General features: G+C 34.7%; 2 protein-coding genes across 2 annotated transcripts in view; one reads left to right on the top strand and one right to left on the bottom strand.

The window, feature by feature from the left end:
• LOC111862499 (metabotropic glutamate receptor 2) overlaps window positions 1–10,789 on the top strand; it is a 1,033,882-nt gene that overhangs the window by 1,019,885 nt on the left and 3,208 nt on the right. The gene's annotated exons all lie outside the window — the stretch shown is intronic.
• Window positions 8,428–10,789, bottom strand: part of LOC111862492 (angiopoietin-1 receptor) — a 259,584-nt gene continuing 257,222 nt past the window's right edge. Inside the window, exon 18 of the mRNA XM_033750790.1 lies at window positions 8,428–10,014. Within this exon, the coding sequence (XP_033606681.1) occupies window positions 9,819–10,014 (196 nt within the window). The 3' untranslated portion in view covers window positions 8,428–9,818. The remainder of the gene's footprint in view (window positions 10,015–10,789) is intronic.

The raw sequence follows: 10,789 nt of genomic DNA, 5'->3' as shown, positions 1-10,789 counted from the left end.
TGACTTTTTCCACCATTTGGACTCACTCATGCCATTTCCTACTCCTTTTGCACCATGCTCAGTGTTCACATATGCACATTCCCCATTTTACAAGCATAAAATATACACTGTGACTTTCAGGAACACAGTCTCCACATATAACAATAGTCAGCTGAAAATAATACTTGGGGAAAAGTTCTACATTCAAGGATATGACGCCATGCAGTCTATTGAAAGTCACCCAACATTTTAGAGATTACATATTTCTCCAAAACTTTGGGTGACTTTTTCAACAAACTACATGACATTATGTCCCATAAGATAGAACTCATTTTAACCACCTCTATGAGAACCTCAAAACCTAAAATACCTGGTGAATTTACAACATTTACTTTAGAGCCCTGCTGTCATGATTCTTTTTCTCTGCTTTATTGATTATTTTATTTTTAATTAATACAGTTGAAGACACTGTGAGGATATGGACTGGATTCATCTGGCCCAGGGCATAACAGGGCATTTTGTGACTATGAAAATGAACTTTCGGTTTCCATAAAAGGTGAGAAATATCCTTACTAACTGAGCAACTGTCATTCTCTTCAGAAGAAATCTGTTCTCTGAAAATAGTATAATTCTCTTAGGTGTGAAAAACTTGATTATGAAACTATAGTTAAGGTAACGGATCAGCCCGAGTTCGATTCTGGGTCTGGTCAAGTGGGATTTATGGTGGATAAAGTGGCGCTGGGGCGGGTTGTCTCCGAGTACTTCGGTTTCCCCTGCCAATCTTCATTCCACCAAGTTCTCCATCATCATAATCACCTGGGGTAGGCTACAATGGGCCAATCAGTGGCCGCCGTGCTGAGTGTACCCAGTTGGACACCATCTCCCACTAAACGAATTAAAAAAAAAAAAGATAAAATTTTGAAGTAATGAATAGGGAATAAAAATATTGCAACATGAGAAAAGTTTAAGGTCTTTCATTCTGGTCCGTCACACTAACAAATTAACAATCAAGTTCCTTCCGTCAAATGTGACACTTTTATAAGTTTTCCACCTCGTCACCACCTGCCTTACATGTTTCGGCTCACCACGGAGCCATCATCAGAGGCATTTATAGTAGAAAAAGAAATCACCAACACACAAAACTTCACTTTGTTAAAAATAGCCACGTTCCAGTTAATTAAAATAATTACAATAGTTAAAATTGCCGAGAGTGTCGGTTCACTAAAGGTTTTCCACACACCACGGTAGCTTTCTTATTTAATTCGTCGTTAATTCTGTAAAAATTATGTTTCGTTATTTGAAGTAAGAATTCTTAAAATTCCTAGAATTCTTTCCCGCTTGGCCCAGTCTTTTTTCTTCGGGATGTTGTTGACGTGTGTTGTCTGTAAATAAAAATTGTGGTTTTATTTAGATTGTATTATATAAGTTTTTTATGTGTATATACTTTTAAGGTTCAATAACCTTACCTGTCGGTTGTTGATGTTGCTTGTCTGTGTGTTGCGATGCTTGTGTGCTTAAGGAGTGCTGTCGTGTGGTTTATGTATCCTGTGTTTGTGACGTTAGTGTGGGTGTGTACGAATCTTGTATTATGAGTTCGAAGAGGTTTTTTTGATTATTGGTTTCTTTTATCTGTCTTTGTTCTTCTATTAGTTTTTTGTGTTTGTTATGATAATATATTTGGAAATCCTCCTTTATATTCATTAAATTGCCCTTCTTAGCTGTTTCGAGGATTTCCATGACTGTGGTTATCGGCCCATATTGGTGTCTTGTGTTTAATATATGTTGGGCGAAGGCCGATTCGTCCTTATTTAATCTTATGTTGCGAATGTGCTCAGTGTATCGGGTTGACAGTTTTCTGCCCGTTTGGCCAATGTATACCTTTTGACAACTTTGGCAGGTCAGTTTGTAGATTCCGCTTTGCTCATATGGATCGATGTTTTTCCTTTCGTGTACTAGTTTGCCTAGTGTGTGATTGGTTTTATAGGCTATCTTTATGTTTGTGTTCCTAAATAATTTAGTAATTTTCCTTATATAATTTCCCGTGTATGTGTATGTGATCCATTTTTGTTCTTTTTTCTCGTTAGTGTTTGGATTGTTTATTTTTTGTTTTAGTTTATTGTGTATTCGTGTGATTTCATCTTTTCTGTATCCATTGTTTTGTGCAATTTCGATAATGGTGTTTAATTCTTTATTTTTTGCTGTATCTTCGAGCTTTAGGGTAAGTAGTCTATGTATCCAGCTCTTGTATGCTGCTAGTTTTTGTTCTTGGGGGTGACATGATGTGTTATTTATTGTTATGTCTGTTGATGTAGGTTTTCTGTAAATTTCCATGTGTATTCGTCCGTTATCATTAGTAAGTTTTAGGTCTAGGTAAGTTATTTGTTTATTTGTTTCCTCATTTAGTGTGAATTGTAAGTTTTTGTTTTGTTCATTGAATTGTTTGAGTATGTGTTGTGGTGTTATTTTAGTTTGATTATAAATCATAATTATGTCATCTACGTATCTATTGTAGTAGACGATGTTTTTGTCTTCAAGTAGGTGTTTTATTTTACATTGTTCGAAGTGTTGTAGGAAGATTTCTGCCATTATGCCTGATAAAGGCGAACCCATGGCTATGCCTGATCTTGGCTTGTAGAATTTATCGTTATATTGGAAATAATTCTGGTCTAATATCGTTTTAAGTATAAGTATGATTTCATTTTTAGTGTTTCTTTCTGTGTGGTTTAGTATGAGTAGGTTTTTGGCTATGTTGAGTGTTTCATTTGTTGGAATGTTGACATATAGGTCTTTAATGTCCATTGTTATTATTTTGTGAGTTGTGTTTAGTTTTAGATTACTAATGTTTTCTGCGAAGTGTGCTGTATTGGTGATATTATATTCGTATTTTAGGTTTAATACATTTTTTAGTGTTTGGTGTATGTATTTTGCCAATTTATGTGTGGGGGCGTTGGTATTGTTTATTACCGGCCTGATTGGGGCCTCTTGTTTGTGAATTTTAATTTTTGCATTCATGTTGGGTGCTTTTGGGTTCATTTGTTGAACCTGTTTCTTTGTTGTGGAGTTTATTATTGTTTTGCATTGTTTTAGCGCGTTTTGAACGGCTTTTTGGAATTTTAGTGTGGGGTCTTTGTTTATTTCCATGATATTATTATTGTCAATGAAATGTTTAACTCTTTTGTTTAGGTCGTCTTTGTAAAGGATCACTAATGTTTTTCCTTTATCTGCTTCGGCAATTGTTGCTTTGTTTTGTATTAGTTTTTGTTTTATTTGTTTGGTTGTGTGTATATGTTGTTTGTATTCCTTATTTGTTGTTTTGTTCTTTAATATTTGTTGTATGTTTTTTGTTGCTAGGTACCTTATGGCTTCTTGTTGGGTGTTGTCTGTTATTTGCCTTATTGCGTTTTCTGTTTCGTAGATTAGTTGCTTTATGTGGTTTTTAGGTGGTATTCCTATATTAAATTTGGTACCTTTGTTTAATAGTTTAGTTTCGTTTTCGGTGAATTGTATTTTGGTCATGTTGTGTAGGCGTGGGTAGAATGTTTGTTTGTTCTTTGGTTGGATGTTTTCGTTTAGTTGGCTTTTTAGTTTATTAATTTTGTTATTGAGTTTTTCATAGTGTTTTTTTGATTCCTCGTTTAGTATCTGATTTATGTTGTTTTCTATCAATGGCCAGCTGGTTTGCCAGTATTGGGCATTTTCTAGGTGTGATTTATAAAGTTGATTATTAATGTTTTGTTTTTTAATATATAGAAATTTTAGTTCATTATTTATTCTAATTTTTATAAGTTGTTTCTGAGTTAATTTTGTTGCGTTATTAGAGCCTTTTAGTTTTAGGTTGGCATACCTTGGTGTGATGTTTTTGTTCTGGCAGTTCCGAGGTGGAAAACTTATAAAAGTGTCACATTTGACGGAAGGAACTTGATTGTTAATGAGAAAAGTGTTAAAAATTTTGATAATCTGAAGGAAAGAAACTAGACCTAACTAACTAAGGACAGAAAAAATTTACCTTTTAGGACCTGCCACTGATAGTATCTTTCAAACTATCTAGTTTGAAAGCTACTATCTCTGTCCACCTTAAGGAAGTGGAATGTGGAATTGTTTGAAATTGCTCAGAATAAAGCACGGTGGCAGGTCCTAAAAGGTAATTTTTTTTTTCTATGCTTAGTTACACACCATGACATGAAGGCATATGTAGGAGTGGAGGTATACGTATTTCCATACAGTCATGAGTTGTAAAGGTGGATGGTCATCTTCATGCCATGGTCACTCTTTACCCCAAGATAAATGTCGCTATTACCCACTGAACAGGGGTTTAGTGAGCCCTGTTACCACCGTGGATGCTGTTTGGAATAGAACACCGATTCCTTGGTCATTCAGTCCACAGCTTATACACTATACCATCTGAGCTAGCCCACCTCATTCTTTGCCTTCTAGCCAACCATAATTTATGCACACACACACACACACACACACACAGACAGCCACAGATATGTTTGCAGGAATTATTCTTAAATAAATAAAATAATTTGAGAGCAATAACAAAGCAATAATAATCTTAATTACATTTGTGTTGTGAAACAATTTTCATCTTTTGTACTTTTCTTTGTGGTTTATTTTACATCACTGTCAGTAGCCAGACTATGTAATATAGTATTTAATGGTAGAATGATGGATGAATGATGAATTGGAAGCAGTCATGGCCTAATGGAGGTACTATCCAACAATTTTCCAGGAGAAACTGAGGAAAGCAAAAGAAATGTGTATATCAGGATACCTGGTGTCCTATTTTATATTTGAACCAAGTGTCTCCTGAATACAGATCTGGAGTCTTACCAGTCTGCCAGCACACTTCTTCTCTTTTTCCCTCTCAGACTTAAACATAGGAGTACTAGTTAGAAAAAGAAAAAAAAAAAAAAAGAACAATACAGTATCCCTTTTTGTGTCTTACTCTTATTGGTCCTACAATAGTACAGTATGTAACAGTACTGAGCAGAGCTAAAAGTTCAGAGAAATTAAAGTATATCAGAGAATTAAGCAAGAATGTCCATTAACTCCCCATGCTCTTTGGTTTGCATTTAGAAGAAATGATAATGGAATGGCAGAAAAGTATGATAAACAATTTTAAAATAAACTCTATCCTATTGTACACAATACTTTTCACAGGTGGTCAAGTTAGAAGTACTGATAAAAGAAGAGAGAATTCCAAAGGAAATTAATTTATTGGAAGAAGTAATTAAACCATTCCACTTAAATTTTCTACAAAAAAAATATAACATCACCGTTAAAGGGATGTACTGAGTGAGGTTTAAAATAGTACAAAGGAGAAAATAATATAACAACTTTCAAAATTTAAATGCTTGTGATGTGAAGTATTAATGCCACATGCTCAAGAAGATATAAATAACAGTTCAGTTCCAGTATCAGCCTGGAAAAATAAAGAAATTTGGAACACAAAACAAGAAGAGATATGAAGTCAAAATTCTATAAAAACCATGGCACCGCCATGCCTGATGTACACAGTGAAATGTAGAACTCTTAGAAGAACAGATGAAGGATGATTTGAAGCAGCAGATTTGTGATTTCTGCAGTATATTTCAAGTTGTGCTCTATGGCACAATGTGAGTAGTAAAACAAGGCCACAGTTAAGAATGAGGAAGTTAGACAAACAGATATGTTAAAGGAAGAACAATTTTCTGGTACATGTTCCGACGATGCCATCAGAGAGAGCTCCCAAGCAAATTTTACATTATCAACCAACAGAAAACATGATCTAAGAAGGTCAAGAAGAAGATGGCTTGATGTTTGAGGACAGATTGGACCAACAAGCTCAACCCTTGCAGATGATGATATGATGATGATGATGATGATAATGATGACAGCAATGATGATGATGACGATGATGAAGACTTCAGCGGCAGTGATGAGTATTGAGTGGTGGCATCATTCTTTAACACATTGAAACCAAAGTGTCCCTTCACAAATATATGGAAAGAACAATAATTAGGAGGTTTCAGTTCTGAAAACCTTTTTGTTCTTAAATAAAGTTATGTAATTTCTTACTTCCAGAAGCTCTACAATCTGTAGCGAAATATCTAGTACACGTAAATTTGTAACAGATAATATTCATAGAAAAGTTTGTTTCATAATTAATGTCATGATGTTTTCTGAACTTAATGGAATATGTACACAATACAGAATAATCACTGGACAATGTACCTACTGATTAATTCATAAGATATGCATTTGGCAAGGATTCCTTTGGTTTACAAAATAGGATTCAGTGCCAGGGAGAACAATTTATTATATTTTTAAATAGCATTCATCACAAGTATATACCACATTTTGATACCAACATCCTCTTTCCATATACAGCAGGCTATTTTTTAAGTAGTACAATATATATATATATATATATTGTACCATCTTACACAAGTTACACTTGTAAATAATTGTTTACATGCTACATTCAATGCCCTGGCATTTACTTGGCTATATGTCTTGACTTGGAGGAAGAGGAGGAGGAGGAGGAGGAGGAGCAGCGTGTAGTTGGGTTATGGATAAGATATTGCATGTATATAAAAATGGAGGAGTTACCACCACACAAACGAATGTATGTGTGAAGATAACCCCTCCATTTTTACTCATGTTTATAAGCACCACAAACAGGATGCAACACTGCAACACTTCATGTAACCTGTAAAGAGTTGTGTACAAATATTGGTTGATAAAGTGGTGCAGTATATAAAATATATAGAAAACACAACACAGTGCTCAGGTTATAAATTTCATCCTCTTTCTGGAGTAAAGAAAATAAAGTTATTTTTATAGTAAAACTTAAATTTATTTCTTTGATGAACCTGACATAATAGAACATTTTAAAATAAAATATCTGTCACGATTGAAACATATGTAATTGGCACTTAAATTAATTTCTCTGCTAGCATTATAATGCAATTAATTTTGCAAGGCACAGTTAAAGTGCATAAGAATTGAGATCAAAAGGATTTGAATCTTGTATTTGCACATAACTAAATGTTGCTAAAGAATTTATAACCTCTCTGTATTATAGTAAACATATTTTGAACTTTATTACACTTACTTTTAGATTGAAATACAATACAAAATACTATTACTTTTATAATTAGGAATGTCTTACTGTTAGTCTTATACATTCAGATTATCACACAAGGACACCCAGATTTTCTGAAATGCACATATACAAGTGACTAGTATGCTACAGACTTTTGAGCATGTGTCTTTATATCAAAACACTAATGTAATTACATGTTTAACATAATACTGTATGGTCATATTATCCAGCTGTAACACTTTATTCAGCTGACAAAATAATCCAGTCTCATTGTTATGAATACAGACAACAGTGTCTGAAGAATTCTATTGGTCATAATGATCAATGACATCTCTCAAGAAACTAATGCTGTGTGGGATGTCATTATATGAAGAGACAACCACAGAGCAGGTACATCTTCCCCAGGGATGTAGTTATAAAAATAAATGTTCCAGGGCAGTCCAGCATCCAGTTCCAATTCAAAGAACTAAATGAAATTCATGATATGAAGCCGTTCTCATTACCTAACAGAATGTTTACTCTTTTAGGTGCAGTATTGAATGACAAACAATCCATGAAGTGCACATATCTAATTATAGAAGGTGTCTTCCACCTCGCAGATTGGAAATTTTGCAAGTTATTAGAATTTTATGTTTCAGATTAATATCTTCAGAGATGAACCAGGGTGGCACCCCAGCATTAAAAAGATTAAGGGGCTGCCCTTGATCACCGTGTTTTGACCACAGCCATGATTTTTCCTTTTGCCTGAATAGAGAAAACGAACCAGCCTAAAAACACCAGCCACATTATTTCTTTCAGAATAGTCAGTGTCATTTTTACAATTTATTAGATTAATTATACATACAGATTCTGCAGGCCATGCATCATCACTCAAATTCTTTATTTTGAATAAATATTTACAATGACATTAAATGTTGTCCTTCAACTGTTGAAAAAGTCAGTACTCACATTCCAGCTTGGAACATTCATAACATTTCTGTATTCAGTGTCTCTTACAGTCACCGTTGTTCAGCTAGGTGTGCTTCTACTGTTAATACAGTTTGTAAATCCAAAGGCCGCACCATAGCTAAAGCGGCTTCCCACCGCAGCAGCCCGGGTTCGATCCCAGGTCTGGTCAATTGGGATTTGTGGTGGGCAAAGTGGCGCTGGGGCGGGTTTTCTCCAAGTACTTCGGTTTCCCCTGCCAATCTTCATTCCACCAAATTCTCCATCGTCATAATCACCCGGGGCAGGTACAATAGGCCAATCAGTGGCCGCCATGCCAAGTGGGCCCAGTTGGACTCCACCCCCCACTAAAAAAATTTAAAAAAAAATTGTAAATTGAAATATTTTTAGAAATAAAACTTTAAATTTAAATCACCTGAAATAATTTATATTTTTCCTTATCTTATTTATTAGTATTTGACAAAGTGTATTTTTGTTATTGTTAGTTTGTATTCATGTTGACTCTGTAATTGCATTGCATTGAACTGAAAACGAAATCATCAGCATCATTTTTTGCTGCTGCTTTTTTATTTTCAGTCTGATCATTCTTGAGTTCTTCTGACATAGACAAAATTGAAAGGTAAAGCTAATGGAAAATACTATATGACATTTACAAAAGTAACACAAAAAGTTAAGTCAGGTGGAACAAACTTTCTTTGCATGTATCCTTGTTACATACTGAAGGACATTATGCAAATTAAATGATATATAGAGTTAATTCTTATGAATTCTGAATTAATGATTCTTGGATTATTTAACAAATTTTTTAAAATCTTAACAATGTAAGCAAATACTTTTGTATGATTATAACTGTCAAAAGGTTAACTTGCACAGTGGAAAACCAATTAAATTTACAGTTAAAGGAAATGTGTAATGTGCTACCATTGTCTGGTCAACGTGTCTGTTATTTTGCATTGGTATACATAACCGGTCATTGGCACTGGAGGGTAAAACTATACCATTAACATAATATAGATTCTTCATAACTAAAGAATTTAAATACAAATTGAAATTTTAATAGATCAAGAATTCACTAATAGTATTTGCATATGTTTGTTTTTAAGACTGGTTCTAAAAGATTTATAGTGAAAGAACATGGGGGTATGGAGGTAAAGCTTCATGATTTATTAGATTTTGTACTAGAGAGAAGTAAGTGTTAAGGTTGATGCTCTAGCAATCATAACTTCTGGGAAAGAACCACAAATACCCTTTGCATAGAAGGCTTGATGTACACCGGAGGAACTATTGATCTAGTGGTAAAAAGAGAAACCCATACCTTTGCTTGGAACAAAACTCCGGCCATCAGGTCCATATCGACTCACTTTCCTGACTGAGTTACCGTGACTTATATCCATTAGAGCCCTTGCTTCAAAGCGCCACCTCATGAAAGTACATAGAGGAGACAGAGGTAGAACTTCATGCTATGTTAAGGACCATTTTAAAATAAATTTATTGTAAAAAATTACATGAAGTGCTACTATCAGTCAAATCAGTTGGAAGTATCTCTCTTAATGGACAAGAAAGATCATTCTTCTTGTCTCAGGTGAACTCCTTGCACAGAACGGTGTCCATTTTAAGTACATGATACCATTTTCCTAATTTAACTGAATCATATCATGAACTTGCACATTGTTTATGGCTGGTCACAGAGTTCAATCTGTAGACCTACTGGCAGTGAGGTAGACACATCAACTGTGAGCTACCCACAATTAGTTGCAGTCTTGTACTCTCCCCATTTGCATTTCAAAGCAAATGGTGTGTTAGCTCACTTAGATGGTTTCACAGTAAAAGGTATAGGGGCCAGTTGCTCTGTAGGAGGAAAACTGTAGTCTGGTTTCAGTGAAGTAAAATCTACGTAAACTCGCTTTCTGCATATTACTGAATCAAGATGTGAGACCAGTTCTGCGAAAGAAGGGCGCATGTCTGCAGAATGTGACCAGCAATGGAGCATCAATGCATACCTGAAACAGAATAAGATCATGGCATGAAGTACTATCTCTTACTATGCCATCATGACTACGTCATATTTAGGGCACTAATTTCTTATGTCTTCATTATTAATGCTGGAAATGTAAATCGTTTCACAATATAATCAGGGAAGAGAAGCTGTTATTCTTGTCATCACTTTCATTGCCATCGTTGTTGTTGTTCCAGTTATGTTCTCTCTCAGGTGTTGCACTTGTTAATCTAATGTATAATTACTGGTTGTACTAAAGCAATTGCAAATTTTGTAGAAAGAAATATGTAAATTGTGTGGCAAGTTTCCAGCATGGCTGCTCTCCAGTCATTGTTGGAAATGTCATTCTTTGATGTTTAAGAGATTCAAACTACCAGCACATTGGTTGATAAAGATGATGGTTATTCATGTTAACGTTTTTTTTTTGTGCAAAAATAAGGGAACAGCCACTGGAAAGGTCAAAGATAAGGCTGAGAGATCAAATGGAGGAAAATGTGTTTAAATGGGAGTAAGTAAAGGGTGTAGATACATACAAGAAAATTCTTGTGAGAGGTTGGGGATGAATGGGGAAGGGTTGTCATAAAATAACCACTGTGGTGTAAATAAAAATGAGTTATATGGATAATGATCACATTCACTTAAACCTTATTAGCCAAGAATAAGGGATTTTAATTCCTTTGGTGCTGTGGGACTGGCAACTCTGCTAATGCTGAAAGAATTCAGTGCTCAGCCAACTAAATTGCATACTTGTGCCAGTATGGTAGTTCAATACATTAATG

This window comes from Cryptotermes secundus, unplaced genomic scaffold (genome assembly GCF_002891405.2).
Source record: "Cryptotermes secundus unplaced genomic scaffold, Csec_1.0 scaffold882, whole genome shotgun sequence".
NCBI classification, from domain to species: domain Eukaryota; kingdom Metazoa; phylum Arthropoda; class Insecta; order Blattodea; family Kalotermitidae; genus Cryptotermes; species Cryptotermes secundus.
The sequence above is the reverse complement of the archived record's forward strand: the minus strand, read 5'-3'. Positions and strand labels throughout refer to the sequence as shown.